Source organism: Larus michahellis, chromosome 2 (genome assembly GCF_964199755.1).
Source record: "Larus michahellis chromosome 2, bLarMic1.1, whole genome shotgun sequence".
Lineage (NCBI taxonomy): Eukaryota > Metazoa > Chordata > Aves > Charadriiformes > Laridae > Larus > Larus michahellis.
Window position 1 is genome coordinate 50,602,746 of NC_133897.1, and position 20,444 is coordinate 50,623,189.

Sequence of the window (20,444 nt, forward strand, 5' to 3'; positions counted from 1 at the left end):
GGATCAAATAATAGAGAGGGAACAGCAGAAGTCATATCTGCTCCTACGCTGATTAACAAAAATAATCCTTTTTCTCTCCCTGCATGGTTTGCTGCAAGCTCTTTGGCTTCAGCATTGTGCAGCTACTGAAATCTCACAAAAACTTTGTGTTGCAGTGGGCATATTGGACAACACAAGTGATTTTTGACTAAATTTAACTAACTAAAGGTAGCCATAACCATATACTGCACCCTAGGACCCAGAAGCACTGTAAATAGACTTTCTTCATGCACTAGCTGGTGGAAGCAGTCCTTAACCTGCTTTAATCACCTATGCTAGGTTACATTACTGTTTTTAATACAAGACCGGCAGACCCCTGAAGACCCCTTTTGACAGTTCAGTTTTGCTTAAACCTAAAGTCCCACAGCACATGATAGACAGTCGCACCCAAACCCCAAGAACGGTCACCCCGCTCCTTCCTTGCCCACCAGTAATCCCAAACCACCAGTACTGCTTTGCAAAGCTGAAGGACACGTGGTGGCTCTGTGAAACACTCCCTGACCTTGCCACCACACGTGTCCTTGCACAGGATGGCACGCAATGCCAATGAAAGTACAGCAGATGGGGACGATGACAACTTCATTTTCAGCTGGAAAATGTTCACCAGCTGGGACTACCTCATTGGCAACCCAGAGACAGCAGACAACAAGTTTGCATCCATCACCACCAGCTTCAAGGTAACTTTAACTGGCATTTCTCTGTCTGCTTCTGAGGATGCTCCCAGAACCTACCACGGCAGAGGTTTAAGGGGAAATCTGGGTACCTGCACAGCACCTCTCCATATGAACAGGGTATGGAGCTGAATCACAGCAGCTCCAGCTCCTGTGCCACAGGTCACCCCAACAACCTTTTCTAGGATTTGAGAAAAATCTGGTTTACTTCAGAGCACAATTCCCCCACCATGTTCCCCGGGGACACGGCTGACTGTTTGCCATTTGATGTTTTTCAGTCAAACCAAGATGCCTGTATGAAGCTTTGTTTGAGCTTAACACAAACTACCAAATTCAATATAGCAGAATAGCATGGGATTACGTTTCATAGGGTAGAAAACCACCCGATGTTGCCTTAGGCTTGGTGCTGCAAGATACACACTCCAATTCTGTAAGCATCCCTGTTTTTTCAGGAGTCTATTGTGGACGAGCAAGAAAGTAACAAGGATGAGAACATCCATCTGAGGAGGTTCCTGCGGGTTTTGGCCAACGTCCTCATCATATGCTGCTTGTGCGGGAGCGGCTACCTCATTTATTTCGTGGTGAAACGCTCCCAGACATTTTCCAAAATGCAAAATGTTGGGTGGTATGAAAGAAATGAGGTAAGGAAAACTTGCTTCCAGTTTTCTGCTGTGATAATTTGCCTTGGACATCAGGATAATCGTTGCCACAGCTTCAGGACAGCATTCAAGGCAGAGGGATTCCCTTCCAGGGCACAGAAGTCCCCTTCAATACCTTTGTGCTTGTTTTAGCTGGGAAACACATTGGTCTCAGTGAGGACAATTTAACAGCTCCTGCAAAGAGGGGAAAATACTCTTACAATAAATCACAGTAAGTCAATGGGCTTTCAGCACTTACATCATTGGCCATTTTTTAAAGCATCTACCTCAAGTCACATATTAATGCTTACAAATTCTGTTGTACTAGAAAGCTCTCTGAATGGTAGGAACGTCCATGATCAGACATAAAGCTAAACTCAGATCTTTATTGTCCATCTTGAAGAATGGGAATATGACTTTACAACCTGCAGAAAAATTTCAGTTGTCAAAGTTTTTCTGTGTCTAATTTTGGAATGACAATTTTAAATCTTGAAGGTCTTTGCACACACAAAAAATTTAGAAAATTGTTTCAGCCTATGGAAAGGCTTAATTTCAATGTACACTACATTATCATGTATTTATATATCAAAGCCAAATTAAATTCAAAGCCATGCATTTTTATAATTCCCTCAGAAAACATTAGCAAGACAGCACTTTCTCACAAAATGCTTTGATTTATTTCAGTGAACTTTTCCCAAAGAAAAAAAATCCTATTTAAAAAAAAAAAAAAGATTTAATGCCTGAGATTTTCCTGGTGATAACTTGAGATCTGACTATATACAGTCCTGGGTACTGTTCCATCTCCTGGGAAGAAAAGCGCAGGAAAGAAACATGTGAGTCAGAGGCTGCCAGCAGCTGCACAGACACAGTCCTCTGCAAGCCAATGGGCACTGTAGGGCTGTAAAAAAAGACACAGCCTGCAAGTCATGCCTGAGCTAATGCTGACTTGCCAATGACCTCGTTGACCATAGTACAACTTAGGATCTTGCACCATATAGAGGGACAAAAATACCACTAAGACGTATTTTCTTAAGCTGCAAAACTGAGTCCTTGATGTGCTTCCATTCAAACCTGTAATTGCTTATTGCAAAAGCAAAGGTGCTGAATGCGGAAAATAAACATTAGCATCGACTAATTATCTTCATGCACAGAAGCCACGTCTTGCGCTTCCTCCGAAACTAAAATAAGAACCTCAGAGCTGATGCAAGCAGTGCTATGAGGGACTTGAGGAGTCTAAATATTCATGAGCCTGGACTGACAGGGAACAAATTCTTCAGAGCTCATCCCTTTGAGATAACACTAAAAGTGCTCCTGCAAAAGCAAGCCGTGCCACCCAGCCCTGAAGTCTGACGCTGTGCTGCCTGCACGCTAAGCAAAGCCAGGAGCAGAGCTTGCTTTGCCTCCCTCCCCTTTATAAATCCTTCAGGAAGCTCCAACCAGTTGCTGATAAGTTGCTGGCAGCCCTCGCTCTGCTCTAGGGAAGATTATTTCCATTGTTACTATTAGCAATAATCTTGTTTTGCTTGTGTGGCAGGTTGAAATTGTGATGTCCTTGCTGGGTATGTTTTGCCCTCCACTGTTTGAAACCATCGCTGCACTAGAGAATTACCACCCCCGCATCGGGCTGAAGTGGCAGCTGGGGCGGATCTTCGCGCTCTTCCTTGGGAACCTCTACACATTTTTGTTGGCCTTGATGGATGACGTCAATGAAAAAGTAAGAGCTGAGCCAAAAAGCCACATCCACTAGCCTTGTCCAGAGCCAAGGGCAAGTAAAATCCATCCCCGCAGCCAGCAGGGACGATCATCCTCTTTACAGCAAGCATTTCCCCCATCCCTGATCCTCTCAAGCCCTAGCTGCAGTGCTCCAGGGACTCACAACACAGAGGGGTTTCCAGAGAGCCTCCAGCTTCTCTTTACAGCCCTGAAAAGAGAGTGGTTATTGTTTCCTATAATCACAGCATATTAGGACAATTCGATTTTTCTCTCCATCTGACACCATTTGCAATTTCTATTAACACAGGCCCCGAGGATATAGTTTATAATCCTTTTGCCCCTGTCCTCCCCTCTTTAGCATTATCCTGGTAGCATGTTGCAGGCAGATAACTGCAGGAAAGGATAAACGTCCCACTGATCTGCAGGAAAAAAATTAGTCTGTTTTAAGCTGAGAAGAACTGGAGGAATCAGGGAGGTTTCCTCTGCCCTGAAAAAAAGATGAAGAAAGTGAGGAAGGAGGAGTCAGTGGAGGCTCCCTCTGCACACACGAGGCTTGCAGGAGGTCTAGCTCCTCCGTACGCAGGGAGCAGTCTGCTAGGTCCCTGTCATGGTTTGGGCTAGGTTGGCCAATGACAAGATGACAGATGCACTCCCCCACCTCTCGCTCCGAGGAGAGGAAGAAGAGAGATAAAGAGAGTTATGAGTTTAGAAAAAACTAAACTACTTTAATTAAATATTAATAATAAAATAAAAAGGAAATAATGAAATAGATACAATATATACAAATATACACAAAACCTCAAGCTCCCAGGGAGATGGCACTGGGGAAGTTCCAGACTGGACTCAGTGACAAATGGGAACTGGAACACACTGACCGGGATCAAAGAGGCAGATGAGCTGACGGGGTCCTCCTCAGACATCAGTCATTGAGGAAAGAGAGTCATTGAAGGAGAGCCAATGGAGAGGAGCCAACCTGACCCCTCTGCTCCCTCAGCTGTTACACTGAGCATGGCAGATGGGATGGAACACCCGATCGGTCAGTTGGGGTCCCCTGACCTGCCCACTCCTCCCCACAGGTGCAGACCCTCCACGGGGTAAACAGCCCAGTCAGGGACCCTGGCTGCCACAGCTGAACAGAAAGTTGGCTCTGCTCTACGTCCAAACTAGGACAACCCCCCCCCCCCCCAAAACTCACAGTGCCCCAAGCTGCTTTTGGTCTGGAGGGGCTGCTGCTCCCCCGCTCCTGGCAAAAGGGAAGGAGTTTCTGTGCTGTTTCCCTTTCCAGTGCCAGCATTGCAATTCTCCTGTAACCAAATGCTTGTATAAAGGGTGGTAACTGGTAGGGAGGATGGGGAAACCCAATACTTTGGGTCTCTCCAAACACATCCTCTCAGGGCCCCCATTTCCTGACATTTTTGGCTGGGAGGTCTCCTCATTGCAGCTGGCTGAAGAGGACGCGGTGAAGAACATCACGCGCTGGACACTGCTTGGCCACCACAACTCATCTGCGGGGAATGGCAGTGCCGCCACCCCACCTCCCCTTGATCCTGCAGACGTGCCCAGGGGACCCTGCTGGGAGACAACTGTTGGCATTGTAAGAATTTCATTATGTAGTGAGTCTCTGGGCTGGTTTGGGGTGGGTTTTTTGTTGTTGTTGTTGATGTTTTTAGCACTTCTAGGCTTGAAGCTTTCCTTGCAAGTGGCCTCTCCTTTCCCGACTCTCGCATAGCAGCACCAAGGCAGTATAAATCCTTAGCCACAGTTCTCAACCCGTGGTGGTGAAATTCCCAGCTGCACATGGGAATTCCCAGGGCATGCACAGCTCTGCAGCCCTTTCCATGTGGGGCACAAGAGGCTGGGTAGTCTGCAGCCATGCCTGCATCGCGTTTGGTTCAGATCATGACTGCGCCTTTGAAAGGACCTGTCTTGTCCACTCACTGCTGCACTTCAGTTCACATTGCAGGGAGGCTTCAGAGCACATGGGTAAAACCCAATCAGAGGACATGCCCCAAGGGGACTCCTGACACATCCCAACCACTAACGCATCATGAAGCCATGGGATGAGAGCAGAATTAGGCAAAAATAACCTCCTGAAATGCGTGCAGGGTGGCCTTCAAGTCCTCAGAGTTTCACCCCACAAACCCACCCTGCAACCTTCCCACTTTGTGCAACTTTCTTCATTCACCGAGAAGTTCTGCAGCCAGACTATGCACAACTTAAAAAGTAAAAGCAATTATGTATTGGCTGATATAGATAGCTAGGGCTTAAGCAAGCTATGAGGCTATGCGTTAGGGTGTACACCCAATGGGTCTTCACTGGTCAAGCAGTTTTCAGTCAAGTGGGAGCAAACAGCCACCGTCACTCCCTGGAAGAGGCTGACCCGCAGTGCAACTGAGCAGTTATCCTCCAAATCCTTGGGTTTTCCCCCACCTCAGGCTTTTAAACCTTTCCTTGTCCATGTTTTTCCTTTTGAATCCTTGGGACACCAGCTATCCCCATCCTACAAGCCTTACTTCTGCCTGCAGTTTTACCGCTTACACATCTCCTCTCCCTACACTTCCTCACAGCTCTTGTTTACAACTGAGCAAATTCCTCAGGAGTCCACGGGAAGGTTATGGAGCTGAGCCATAGCAGAGCTATCCACAATCAAAATTACCCTCAGTGTATGTATGTTTTACAGCAGCATTAACATTCTGCTTATGTTTTACGTGCTGCCACAACATACAGCGCAGTCAGTAAGACTAGAAACAACTATCAGGATTAACGGCTCTAACAGAACTCATGATTCCCAAGCACTGAGGTAAAGCTTAGGCACCGCCGAGTGTTTGAAAACAGGCCGGGAGTATGTTCACAGCATGCCTTTCTGAAGGTTACTGTCATATAAAGATGAATGGCTTAATAAAAACCACAAGCCCGAATGCACTACTGAAATTATAGGAGCTAAATGTTTTTTCTTTGTTTTAAATTGCAGGAGTTCGTAAGGCTCACCGTGTCCGATATCCTGGTGACCTACATAACCATCCTGGTGGGAGATTTCATCCGAGCTTGCTTCGTCAGATTTGTGAATTACTGTTGGTGCTGGGACCTAGAGGCTGGATTTGTAAGTCAATGTCTTATAGCTGAGAAGACAGAAGTGATTTAGGTCAATTTGTTCAAATGCTACAGATTTGTTTTGAATTATTCCACTGGTTCTCTGGTCTTGTCTGGTAATTTAATTGGTGTAAGTAGTGTCTGCATCACTTCTCTGGATCAGTTTCATCCCAGAAAGACCCTACAGAAATGTAGTTCTCTCTCCCACCTGAGGACTTTAAAACATGAAGTTGAGTTTAAAAAAAATTAATCTAATCTTCATTCAGTAGTTATAACCCCAAACCTTTGGGCCCTTCTATAGCTCTTCTCAAAGCCCTTCCTGCTTGTTGTCTGCCCCACAGGCAGTAGCGTGCTTTACTCACAGCATCGTCTTCTGATCAATGCTGGATGCTGGTGTTACTTCTGCTGCAGTGGAGCAATTTCCTTCCTCCCTCCTGTACGTGTAACACACAACAGCGCTGGACTCTTTGGTATTCATAAAGGCTACGTTACCAAAGCAGGCAGGACTGGAGCCGCACAAATACAGAACAGAATAATGGGGAAAACAAATTCCATTGTTTCACATAAGAAGCAACAAAAACAGATGGATTCAGACAGAGATGGGAATACCTGGCAAGAATACAATTATACCAGTGCAGTATCTGCCTAGCCGTCATACTGGGAGGGTTTCCAGGATGGGTCTGGAGGAGAGCAGAGGTGGGCTTTGCAGGTGTCTACAGGGACCTGGTCAAGTAAGGGCAGTCAGGGCACAGCAGGCATTTTTGCTGCTCATGGAGCTTTTTGCATTTTTTGCATTTTTTCCTGGAGGAGGCAGAGGATATTTCCCAGGGTGGCTGAGGGATATTGGAGCTTGGAGGAAGCCCCCGGCAGCCAAGCAACACACAATTACTCCCATTGCATGTGCTGACAGAACATGGTTTTGTTGAAGTTTGTAGTTTCCTCCTCCTGAACACCTATTCCTCTTCTCTTTGTTAGCTGCCTTTGATTTTTATATTTTTTTTATACGCTTTCCTCAAAATAACTTTTAGAAATACCACATGGGGTTTTTCTTCATTCTTAAGATCTCCATTGTACAAATAGCTGTAAGTCTCTTCTATCCCGTAGGCACTTCTTGATGTATTTAAAAAAAAAAAAGTTTCCTGGACATCCATCCTCCACCTTCTCAGTGAAATTTTAAAGAGCTGCTTTAGGGCTTATTCTGCACCTCCCTCTCTCCTTTCCTGTGTTGTTCAGCATCAGCCCAGGCAGGCTGCGAGGTGATTTTGCACTGAGAAACAAACCCCATGCAGCATCTGTCAGGGGACGACCAGACTAACGTGCTCCAGCAGGTCAGTTTTTGCAAACGAGCAGTCCAGCCCAGCCCCCAAGGAGCCAAACAAGGCCCTTATTTATTAGGACTGCTATTTATCACTGACGTTTATTAGTAGCGTTAAGTTACAGCCCATAAGATGAGGCAGCAGTAGAGGGTTTGCACTCTGTGATCTGGCAAAGGCAAATCTCTCCTTCCATGCCAAGCAGCTCCCATGGTAGTAACAGAAAGAAGAAAGCACCGGGGCTTCCCTTCTCTTTTTCTCCTACTTCCTGGGGAGATTCACATGTTCGGTGTATTACTCCACTGATGCTCAAGCAGGGGTTGGTTTGTTTTTTTTTTTCCCCTGGACCAGGAACGAAAAAGGAGTCAAAAATGGTTTGGTAAAAGCCACCTAACCCAACTTCGCCATGGGCACCAGCACAATTGTATACGTGTTTTTCTAATGTGTGTGGTGAATGAGTCTCTTATTCAGCGGCCTTCTCACACAGAAGTACTCAAGGCAGAGGACAGCAGGCACTGAAAATTGCCTTTGTTTTCATGGGGGAAAAAGAAAGCCAATATTAACCTCTAGCTAAAGATTTGAAGTAGAAACACACTGGAATCAAAAGAAAAAAGAAAACAATGCTTGCACCCGTCCCTTCCCAAAGCTGTGAGCAGTCAGCTAAGCAAGACTCTGACTAGGCTCCTTTTAAGTTTTCATCATAAAAGACAAACATCTTAAACCTCAACTTGGTGAACCAGACATACTGCGCAGGACGTTTCAAACATATAAGGGCATCACCCATCATTTCTTAGAACCATGTTTTCTGCGTTGCAGTGGGGCAAAAAATATTTTTTTCAAGAAAATGTAAAGGAAGAACTTTGCACATAGTTCAAGCTGCCACAAAAAACTCATCTGAGTTTTGTGTGCACAAAAGTGGATATATGTAGAAGAAACAGCAGATTCATCATAGGCAAGTCTAACAGAATAATAATTTATAAAATAACAAATACTGTCAATAAATTAGAGCAGGCTGTTCTGGATCTATCACCATTAACACGCACATCAGACATGTTACTTCATATAAAGCAGTATTTTGACTACTGGCTAGTACAGAGCAAAATGCCACCAAGCACCCACCAGGTCATATATTCCCTCATCTTTCTCTCCCTTTGCCCTCTGTTTCTGTTCTTCAGCAGCCCGCGGCTGCAAGACCTGAGCACGTGCACATATCTGGCATAGCATTTACCCTCCAGCTCGTCATTATCACCATTTAAACATTCAATATTTTACCAGGGTAGAACCGTAAGCCCATAGCCAGATGCACCAGCTGGAGTGTAAAACCCAGTCCCATGCCGTGGCTACTTTGCTCACAGCTGGCTTTGTATTAGCGGGGAGAAGATATAAACACAGAGCAACTCTAAGCACCTCCATATATCTTTCCAATTTTCAGCCAGCCAAGAGAGAAGCAGCAGCCCACAGCGCAGCAGCTCCGATTTTGCTTTCACTGCGCTGCTGATGGTCATTCAAGCAGTACGTGCGCAGCAAGAGCCCTCCCAGAAATCCCTTCATACCAGCTTTAAATAAGCGTCCTTATACCCAGCAGCAAACAATAGCAGGTAGCTCTAGCACCAGCAAACTCTCCTTTCTTTCCCCATGCAGCCATCCTATGCCGAGTTTGACATTAGCGGCAACGTTTTGGGTTTGGTCTTCAACCAGGGAATGATTTGGTAAGATATTTCTCGGGGGGTTGTTTGTTTGTTTCTTTGTTTTTTCATTATTTAGAAAACCTGACAGTGGAGTCAGAAATCTTCCAAGCCAGCTAGAATAACCTTTGGGTTTTGGTTTCTCTGATTGTTTGGCTTTCTGTGCGTGACTATAAAAGTGGAAGTTTAAAAGTGCTGGCTTACTCATCCAAGAGTAGGAGCAGTGGCATAACTGCAGCAGAGAACAGTCTTGCAAACCCTGCCCCACTCTCACTTTTGTAAGTCCATTATTTTTCAGCCGTAAAAATGTGTTAAGATGGTCCACGTACTGTGGGAGGAGATCAAAAAGGGCTTTGGGGTCACCACGAGCTCTCATGTCAATGCAAAGATGGGCATGGAGCCAGCTGAGCAGGTTGGGCAGGAGGGGCACGTCCCAAAACTGCCCCAGGGGAGGGCAACCAAGATTGGTTTTGCTGTGCTGTGACAGCACAAGAAGCAATAGGCAACAGCACAAAGCACCCTCAGCTCCTCTGGAAGCAGGGTTTCTTTTGCCACTGACTAATGATTTCTGCCCGTTTCCCTACTACAACATCCCTGCAGGCTCAGGGAGGTCTTTCCCTGCTGGTTACACTCGCCTGATATTTTTCAAGCACGGAGGGCTCTGAGACCTCACTGGTCCTCAATGTATGGTTACCATACCCCAACATGGATGCAGGCGGCTCTTCTTCCAGGTGCACAGAGGTAGCACAAGCCAGCCTGCTCAGACTTTGTCTGTGGGTAAACATGCCACCACATGAACACCTTTTTTTCCTGCCTCTGGGAAAAAACAAAACAAACAAAAAAAAACCCACACACAACCCTCCTAGTCTGTCAAGAAAATATCACCTGTCCTCCTTTCCTTTTCAGGATGGGATCCTTTTATGCACCAGGGCTCGTGGGTATAAACGTGCTGCGCTTATTAACCTCCATGTATTTTCAGTGCTGGGCTGTCATGAGTAGCAATGTCCCTCATGAACGAGTCTTCAAAGCATCCAAGTCTAATAATTTTTACATGGGACTTTTGCTGTTGATCCTGTTCCTCAGCCTCCTGCCTGTGGCTTACACCATCATGTCCCTGCCTCCCTCCTTTGACTGTGGACCGTTCAGGTACTAGCAAAACGCCCAAAACACCGGTTTTCTGCTCTGATACATGGGATTATTTTCATGAAGTCAGAAGGCCTGGATTCCAGCAGAGATGGTGAAATGCCTCCATTGTCCACCTGGTTAAATCCTTAATGGTGCGAGGCAAGGGGCTGTGCCTAGCTGTGGGCAACACACGCCAATGAAAGCACCGGAGGACAGCAGGGGTGGGACAGTAGCTCCAGTAAAAAAAAAAAGCAATGGGAGGACCCCTAAGGCTCTTAATAACATTGTGGGAGCAAAATAGGGGTCCAAAGCCTCCTTCTAAGACCTTCCATGGAGCCAAGAGCTCCCACAGCATGAGATTGATTTTACGTGTTGAACTTTGTTGGAAAATAGCAGGAAATGGATAGGTCTGAGCCTGAAGAGTTGCAGCTTTCTTTTTTTTAAATGCTCTTTTTAAATTAGGACAGAATCAGCACTGCACAGAGCGTTCAGTGGACCAGATTAACATGCCAATAAAGTCTAATTTGATTGAGTAATGCCATTTCCTGTGCCCGTTGATTCTGACTCAGCAAGGAGCCAGCTTGGAACAAATTGTTCCTGTAGATGCACTGTTTTAGGTTATCCACTTCCTAATGGAGAATGATAATAGAAAGCTAAAAGACTCCAGGGAGAAGGCAAGAGACCAAAATTTCCTCAGTTCTGTAACAAGGACAGGCATCAATGAGCAATGTCAGAAGATCTGACAGGAAACTTGTCACATGCACACTATCATTTGGAGATGACTAATCTGCAATGTGAAAGAGCTATTTCAATTCCCAATCAACCCTCCAAAAGCCACTCAGCCTGATTCAGACCCTTGGCACACCTCGCAGCTCAACTGAAAGCTCAGCTCTCCTGGGCTTAAGGCAGTTGATGAAGCTGGGGATACCCTTTAGCCAAGTTTGTCTTTATTGACTCTCATCCTCGGGACAGAGTCCAATGCCTTCCTGAGCAGAATCCTGCAAGACCCCAGGAGGCAACAAGCCTAAAGATGAGGAATAGCACTCTCTGGGTTGAATTCACAGACCCAGAGATGCTAGGAGAAGAGAAGGTCAATTATGTAACCCAGCCCTTTACAGATTTTTTCTCCTTTCATGCAGAATACTCTCATCCTTTTTATCAATCCAGTTTGAAATGACTCTTTTGCTGACTTTCCTATTAAGCAATAATCACAGCTTGCTATTTTTGTCATTACTTAGCAGCTCTCCAAGTTGGCTCGTTATTTCAGAAAGCCGGAATTTGCGTATGGAAAGTCGTCTCTACCATGAAAAGGCCGTATTTAACAAGATATTGATCAGAAATGTATGGTTACTGCAGTCTGTAGGGTTTTATACATTTCAGAGGGGTAAATGCAACTCATAAAGGAGACACACGTAGAAATAAATATATTATCTCCAGGCGCAAGTTGGCCTAGCAAAGATTATTCTTATAAAATCTATGGGGGGTGGCTGGGAAATGGATGGACTAATAGATAATTTAAAATGAAGTCATTCCAGTAGAATTTGTTGTCAAAATCCTTGGTGGCAAATCACAAGCTGATGCTCACTGAAAGACAGGGGAAACATGCTACTCAGCATCATTAAATTAGGGGCTATTTTGTCCCTTCAGGAAATACCTACATCCTTAACTGGCCATTTGTCTTTCCAGTGGAAAGAAAAGGATGTATGAAGTCATTCAAGAGACCATCGAGCTCGATTTCCCACTTTTTGTTGCCAAGATCTTCAGCTATGTGGCAAATCCAGGACTGATCATACCTGCAATTCTGCTCATGATGTAAGTTTTCCTTATAACATATGTGCCTGGCTGGGGGGAGCAGGTTGGAAAAAATCGCTGGGATGTCAGTGAGATCTGCATACAGCTTCTGCTGAGATAATACCCCATACAAGGGCAGAGGCATTCTCCCTAACCTCCCCTTGCCCAACACAGTTTCCCAAAATTTAATTTCCTGACCCAGTTAAACAGAACCGTGTAGACGAAGCACATTGCTGACAGAGGCCTTGTGGCTATCATCAAAGCCGTCACAGCTTCCACAGGCAAAAATTTTCAGTAGCCAGCAGGAAATAAATGGACAGTCTCAGCCTGGTGCCTTGTGGAGAAGCAATTTCTGTCACAGCTGGTGGTATTTACAGCACTGCCAAGCCAGGCATTCAAAAATTACACATTCCAAAAATATGAAGAGGTGTCGGTTTGGTTTGGGTTTTGGGGTTGTTTTTTTTTCCTCCTCCCTCTCTCTCTCTCTCTCTCTCTCTCCCTCCCACCCCACCACCCCCACCCCCCCCGGCAATAATACATCTGGAATTTATTTCAGTGCTATCTGAACATTTCCGTTTTGAAACCACGCTTAATTCCTAGCACCCTCAGCAGCACTAGGACCAGGACGGTCCTCTTTTTTTCTTTTTTAAAGAGATATTTTTGGCATTGTTCCCAGGATTTCCATAGCTATCAAAATGAGCGTGAGAGCTGGCAACAAATTATATAGGCAGCTTTGAACACTCCAGACTAAACAGTGGGAGACACAGGGAGGTTTAGGGAGCATATTACATATGCTTGGCCTGCTCAGACTCTTCTTCGGGCATCCACACACATCAGAGATAAGCCTCTGGGCTGATCCAGTATAGCCACTCTTGGGCACTGCGGTCCTTCATGCTGAATAGGTTACACTGAAGATAATGCCATTATATTAAATCAAATACAAGTTCGCATGTTATGAAGTTTCTTATAGAAACAGCCTGAGAAAAATCCCAATTAAACTGAACATGACCTGTCATCCTTCTACCTGCCTCAAATTACTTACTCATTTTAACCTAAATAAAGATGATCAGATACTGTAACTCATGTAGGTAGAAGAATCAGATCAGAAACATGTAGGAGATGAGAAGTCTCACATCACATCTCTAGTATGGCCAGGCATATTATTGAGTTATTAGCTCTGTTCCTGAGGGCTTCACAGTAGCACTAGCAGATGCTACCACAAAATGAGTTGAACACCACAGAACTAATCAACCCAAATGGATGACCTTTGCAAGAGGGCTGCAGGTCAGGTTTCTGAGGCTTTGATGTAACTCAAAAAAAGAAAGAAAAAAGAAGGTGAGAGAGCAGTAGACCTTTGAAAAGAATGTTTTGTTCAGTGACAGTCTCCTGCTCTTTCCTCCATTCACAGCCAGGACAGGCAACAGCACGAATCCAGTTTATGTGCTGAAGAGACACCTTTTCTCACCCTTTCCCAGTCTGGGCTATTCCCACACCACAGCCTTCCCATCTGCCTGTCTCTCCTCAAGGCACCATCTTGTCTCTGCCCTGATCCCCTCTGCAAACTGAGAGATACCCTATGTCCACATTGCCTAAAACATCCCCGTTTCCCACCCAGATACACTGCCTGTACAGCCTTTGAGGATATTAGATATTTGTGGTTTCCAGTCATTCATCTACACAGTCACAGCCCTCAAAAAGTCGGTGCCCCCACGGTACCTGGACAAGTCAGACGAACAGCCCCCCGGCAGACAATGATGGGGTCCAGCAGATGACATGGGTGTCAAATTTACTATCATGTTTCTAGCTGCTTGAGGACAAGGGAAGAGGGAAACGGGGCAAGAATAAGCAGAGATACTTCACACGTAGGCATATAACCTAATCCCATTTGGGTCAGGAGCAGGTTTTCAAGCCACGGCTTGCAGAGCTTCCTGGCAGAAGCTAGAAGCACCTCACTGCGTCAAGGGAAAGGAGAAAGAGATTCTGATCTACTGTGCAGACTAGAGAAGGACAGTGACCCACTGTCTCTCCCCAGCTCTTGGGAAGCAGTAAATCAGAGAAGAGGGGTGCCAGTGCCACACAGCATCCATGCTCAGCAGCTCAAGCATAAGGGTGAATCCCCAGGCTCATTTTAGAGGTGGTAAGATCTAAAAGCCCCCATTAAAAGTGGATAAACTCCATTTGCTAATGCTCACTTGAGTTACCAGCAAAGTTTACAGCTCCTCATGCTACTGCTCACAGTCGGACCAGGACATGGCTTTGCTCTGCCTTTTCTGGCAGCTGGACTAAGTAGCATGCATCAGAAGTTCAATAGCAAATCCAGCACATCTGTAGGACCTGCCCAGGACACTGGCACGCACCTTGGAGGATCACCCAGGCTGCTTCAGCATTGCTGAGTCCTGGCCTGAACAACCCAGTCCAAATCTGCCTGACTGCCTGCAGATTTGAACCGCAGCAACGGCATCCCCCCAAATCCCCTTTCTGTGGCACTATCCCTTCCCCTCTCCCTCCCAAGACCCCATAAGGGCAGCTCAATCTCGGACAAATTCAACCTCCCTTGAACAACAAGCCAAGGATAGAGGAAACTCAGGCTTTGCCTGCAGACAGAGCAGGCTCATGTCTCACAGCATCTGGGAGAAGGACCTGGTGAGTTCACACCCTCGCCATCAATTCCCAGTTAAACATAGGATTCAGCAGGGGAGGAAGCTGTGGTGGTTGGAAACAATGCTGGCTGCTGATACAGAGGGTGAGAAAGGACTGAAAAAGGAATGGGAATGGATTTGTTCAGCTACTCAATGAACTTTAGAAGGCGGCTCAGTAACAGAGCGCATGGCACCCCAGATGGCTTTCAACAGGCAGATTCAGTTATCTTTATGAAAACAGGGGTGGCTCCAGGCACTTGTGTCCTGGCTGGTCACAGCAAAAATAGCAGAGCAGCACCAAAGCCCCGGAGTACGAAGCAATATGTCCTAGGCAAGAAATAAAACTATTGCATCCTTAGAGAAGATCAAAAATAACAGCTTCCAAACTCATCAAGACTGAGTTTTGGGTTAGTACCAGGCAAAAAGAAGCAAATGTGTTTCCTCCAGACAGACCCCTGCAAAAAGCCTCAAGAAAGGCCATCCAAAATACTCCCTCCTGCGCTCTCACCTGGAAACCAATATGCTGGTACATGGTGCCTTGTTGGGCTTAGAGTCAGGCACTCTGCTGACAAAATCCTTGAGCCTGGTTTAAGGATGCTGAATCTGGGCTGAAGCCACACAAGCATGTTACGAACACCACCAAGGAACCCTTTTCTTTTTTTCCCCTGCCTTTTTTTTTTTTTTTCTTTTTTCTCTCCTTCTTTTACAAGAGAATTTTCTACTTTATTTTTTAAAAAAAATAAATAAATCTAGTAGTGAACTGAACGGCTGGTGCCTTTCCTGGGAATGGCTCAGAGTTGCTGAGCAGATGATGTTTACAATTTAGAAGAATAAAAGTGCTCTACAAAAGCAGGAGGAGACATTTTTGACAACGAAAATATTACTGGCTGGCGAGTGGCAGCAGTGGCGAGACAAGCCCCAGATGCTTGGGTGGGTTTTAAAACACGCGCCTCTCTGTGCGCCAAAGGCTGGCTGCCAGCACGCCCTCTCCCATCCCGCTCGCCTTTCAGTTCCCTCCAGCTTGGCTCAGTTTTCCCCTGGCTTTGTCCTGCCCTTTTTGCAGAAGAAAGGATCAAAACCAAAGCCAGCGGCTCTGCTTCGACCTGGCTCCTGCTCACCCTTGGTACCTGTCTCTGCTTGCTCCTGATGGCTGCTTCCCGGGATGCGGGAGGCAGCTGGTCCTGGTCGGGGGGAAAGGCAGACTGTGCCTCGAGGACTGTTGCCTGCCACTGTTTTTCTTGTTTCCTAGTTGGTACATTTTCTTAAGTGACTTGGTGCCTGTTTTGTTTTTCCTTTGAGCCATTGAGAAAGCCACGTGTTTTATCAGCTGAGTTGGTTTTTCATCCATGTGTTGAGTTGAATGGGCTCACCACCAAGGAAAGACCCAAGGGCCAAAGCTGGTGCAGAGGAAGCAGAGGGAGCCCATGGCCAGCCAAGGAGGAGGCAGGAGAGCAGGGTGGTCATTTTTCTTCTGAGCAGAACTGAGCTGCTGGACTGGCTCAGCCCATCTTAGCTGACGGTGCCACAAGGCAGCCTGAATTTTTCCTAAGCCTTGAGCCCCTAAAGGCAGTTCAGAGACAGGTGATGGGAAAACTAGGTATTAGAAGGTAGGCAAAAATTAAACCTTCCCTGCCTGTGAAACTTTCTCTCTCCCCTGATCCTGTCACTACAGCAACACGTTTGTTTTTGCAGCCTCGCCATCTATTACCTAAACGCGGTGGCTGAAGCATACCAGCGCGCCAATGCAGAGCTGAAGAAGAAAATGCAAATGGTAAGTATTGATCTGGCAAAGCCATCTTTGAAATACCACGCACTTCAAGTTTAACATGCAACATATGCTTTTAAATTGCTCTTCACTTCTGAGCACATTAGTGACAAAAGGGGAAGGTGCATTTTAGGCTTGTTCAGTCCTCTCTGACGGCATTTAATGGCTAACTGCAAAGAGTGGTCACATGCCATAAGAGGTTGCTATTTCATACATCAAAACTGCAGTGAGTTTTCCCATAAACTGCATTTTCCACCTACAAAAATAAGTTACCTCAAAGTTCAAGTAACTTTTTGGAGCCTGAGATTTCCCAGGGACAATGATAAGCCTACCAAAACCACAGCCAGATTTCGTACGAGCTGAAGAGCAAAGAGCCATAAATAACAACACAGCAATAACATTTTTTTTACCAGTAATTCTCAAAGCACTTTACAAAGGAGGCTGGTGTCTGCCTCTGCCACGCAGACGAAAAAAGCAAGATACAGGCAAATGCAATGACTCAAATTAGCAGGGTAGGATTTGGACCTCATGATATTCAGAACTGGGAGAGGCTGCAACACGCAGAGGGCCATAACGCAGGCACCCCTGAACCAATATGAATTAGGTCTGGCAGCAGAATAGCTGCAAAAGCACAGCTCTACTCAGATAATGAGTCCCAATGAGGAGCAGCAAAGGTGTCCTGCTACCAGGGCCTGCGCTGGTGTGGCAACACCAGTTTCCCCCAGAGTTTTACTGGTGGGTCTCTATACTCTGTGCTGTTTTCTACTACATAGATGTGTCCAAAGTTTTCAGCCTTGCATCAGGAGAGGATATACTGCCATCAAAGGATTGGTATCAGCCATTTTACTGATACAAGGCAGGATCCAAGCCAAGGAAGCAATGCCACATTAAGCAACGCATTGCTTAAAGAGGAGATCGGTGCAACATTAAAAGCAAGGATGTGAGCACTGAGAAATGAGACCCCATAAATTACATCTAAACGCTCAGATTCTATTCAAATTCAAACTAATCACTCATGCACGTGGCTTAAAACAAGGATCTTAGCGCCTAGGGCATCCTGAAGTGTTGCAAGAGTTGAACAAATGCTACAGCACACTCAGACTTAGGGTCTCGTAGTCTATTTCAGGCTGCACAAACTGGTTGCGATCAGAGTTTAAGGGAGCACAAAACCCCACGGAGGGGTCACAAAGCAGGGCCCGGCGCAACCCAGAGGAATGGAAACATCTCCAGACAAGTACCTGCCTTTGCACAGACCTCATGTATCTTTGTCCTGCAGGCACCTTAGGTTTGCTGAGGCAGCCAAGCCTGGCGAGAAGGGTAGGGTACGCAGCAGGGCAGGGGGAAAGAGAGGGCATCAGCACAGCCCCACTGCTCAGGGAGTGAGGGTTGGGAGCTGCCTGGTCATGCCAGGAGTTGAGAGCAGTTGGAGCCCACCAGAGACCTCCACGCGATGACCTGCTGAGCTCAGAGAGATCTGCTGTGGCTGCCCCCAAAGGCTGCCAGGTTTGTTGAATGGAAGGAAGCTGCTCTGTGGGTTGGGACCTCTCAGCTGCAGCAAGGCCATGAGCCACCTTGGACCCCGTGGCTCCAGCACGCGGTCCCCTCCATTGGCAGATCACCCTTTTGGGAGGAGGGATGGAGATGGAGTGGAGTCCATCTAAGCTTTCTCACTGCACGAGAGAGGGCTGCCTCCCCCTTCTCTATCCAGCATGCTTGTCCTGAGCAGAAGCAGCTCCCAGGTATTTTCTTCTCTCTGCCATCCAGAAGGAAGTCTTTTGAAGATCTAAACGTGTGCAAGTAAAATTGAAGACAGCCTTACAGCCCATCCCCACGCTGCCATGCCTTCTTCCTCCTCCTCCGGCATTTATCACTGACGCTCTCCCTCCCAAGAGGTCCACATTTAAAACAAACCAAAACCCTAGGGAGGGCAGATTGACAGTGGCAGAAACAACAGACAGCCTGGTAGACCTAAACCATGTTATCAGCAAGTGTTTTGCCCTAACAGGAACAGAGCTGTCACTTCCCAGGCTCTCGATCCTGTCTGGGATGTGCTTTCTTTCCGTAAAACCCTTGGTCACCGGACCAAGATTCAGCAAAACTGAACTTGGTAAAGAGATTACATTCGTACCAACAAACACCTAGACAGGCCAACCATGACACCAGGCCACCATTTCATGGATTGCGTCTGCAATTTCAAACTAAACCTGATGCTTCTTATCAACGTAGCAACGCGAAGAGGAGAAAAACAAGAGAAATAACAAAGCCAGCACCAACCCCATGCTGCAAGATCTGGAGGATTTACTTACACCAAGTACGAAGAACGAAACTCACCCCAAACAAGCAGAAGGTAAGAACTAAACAACACCGTTCCCCCACCCCCACCCCACCCCCATCCTTCCTGAAAAGACTCCTTTTGTCAGCAAATGATGACTGGGAAGGACTGGGAAACTGGGGCAATACACATTTGCAAGGGATCTGACGAGTCTAGCACAGATTTTGTGTGCTTACAAGAGGCCACCTGACAGTGGACATGCAGGAAGGGCATGTTTTTAGATTGGATTACATCTCACACAGGCTTATCACAGTGTGGGAATTGTCATCCAAAATTACAACTCAAATCCCAGTTGTCAACCATGCTGATCATGATTATTTCAACCAACAATTTATTCTGGAAACAATGCTGAAACTCCAGCACTGTTTCTGGGCTGATGAGTCAAGACAGACACAGACTTTTTCCGAATTGAGGTTTTCATTGGAAAATTCATTATGAATGAGACAAAAGCTTTTGTTAGGACTGCATCAGTCTTAGGGCAAATAAATGCACGCAGTAAGCTCTGCCAAGAAGGTCTGTGGCTGGGCAGAAGCATGCAGGAGGGGGCATTGGCACCAGGGTCCGGGCACTCTCAAGGAAGGCAGATCCTCCAGGCTCGGTCTGAACAAGCCCTTTCCTGACCAACAGAGCCTCCTGCTCTCATTTGTGAGAAACAGTGCAACACATGTGAAAGATCTTTAATTTTTCTTGGCGCAGATGAGGAAAGCAGACTAGTGTCATCATAACCATCTGGCATTTAGATGGGCTGTTTCTTGGAGAGGCTGAGACGAGCTGGAAAGTTCAGGCCAACCCAATACAGATTCCCCCCAGAGCAGACCCATGGCACTCGTTTACATGGAAATAGCGATGGCAGCATTATGGGTCCATTGAAAATAGAGACTAAAATCACCAATTACTCATGATGCTCACAAGCCTAGATGAGTACCAGCATGGCTGGTAGGACTATCATCTCTTATAAATGCATCAGTAAGAACCTGCAGAGAGGACTCGGGCAGCAGAGGCACGTACTGGCTGTTGGCCAGGGGCTAACAGTCTTATTTATGCTTTCTTCACTCAAACACAAATCTCCAGACACTTGGGTTATTGCAATGCAGAAGAAACAGCAGCCACTGGGGAGAGGAAGGCAAGCAGTGTTTGCTCTCAAGAAAATAACATTCATAATCTTTGCTCTAGACAAGAAAATAGAGTCACCTAATAAAACCAGCCCTGCCGGGAAACAACGCAAAACAGCAGCCCTGGATGGCAGCTCCATGACTGGTGGGAGAGGAGCAGCATTTGCCCCACCGCCGCACGTGTTCGTTACACAGCCACCGACACTGGGTGTCCGACCACCCTACCCTGGCCAGCCCAGGCCAAGGGGGCACCCAACGGGACCAGTCCATGGAAGAGGGAGAGGACAGCCACGCTACTCACATCCTGCTTGATAAACTCAGCGATGTTTGTCCTGTTTGATATTAAAAACAGAGGTGCTGCATGAACTATCGTAGTTTTAGTAGGAAATGATTACTGTATGTTGGGCATCCACTCGTGACTGGCTCTATCTATCCGACACTGGCTCTGTCTAAATCAGCTTTGTTTAGAAATACTTTGCAGTTGAAACCCTTAATAGCCGTGCTGATTTTGATCATGAAGGAGAAAGGAGG

General features: G+C 46.4%; 1 protein-coding gene across 1 annotated transcript in view; it reads left to right on the top strand.

Annotated features, from left to right (window-relative positions):
• Window positions 1-20,225, top strand: part of TMC2 (transmembrane channel like 2) — a 34,658-nt gene extending 14,433 nt beyond the window's left edge. The window contains exons 10-20 of the mRNA XM_074573533.1: window positions 569-716; window positions 1,163-1,351; window positions 2,883-3,062; window positions 4,503-4,655; window positions 6,033-6,161; window positions 9,106-9,173; window positions 10,056-10,295; window positions 11,961-12,086; window positions 16,397-16,475; window positions 18,696-18,816; window positions 19,975-20,225. Of these exons, the coding sequence (XP_074429634.1) occupies window positions 569-716; window positions 1,163-1,351; window positions 2,883-3,062; window positions 4,503-4,655; window positions 6,033-6,161; window positions 9,106-9,173; window positions 10,056-10,295; window positions 11,961-12,086; window positions 16,397-16,475; window positions 18,696-18,816; window positions 19,975-20,225 (1,684 nt within the window). The remainder of the gene's footprint in view (window positions 1-568; window positions 717-1,162; window positions 1,352-2,882; window positions 3,063-4,502; window positions 4,656-6,032; window positions 6,162-9,105; window positions 9,174-10,055; window positions 10,296-11,960; window positions 12,087-16,396; window positions 16,476-18,695; window positions 18,817-19,974) is intronic.
• The last annotated feature ends 219 nt before the right edge of the window (window positions 20,226-20,444 follow it).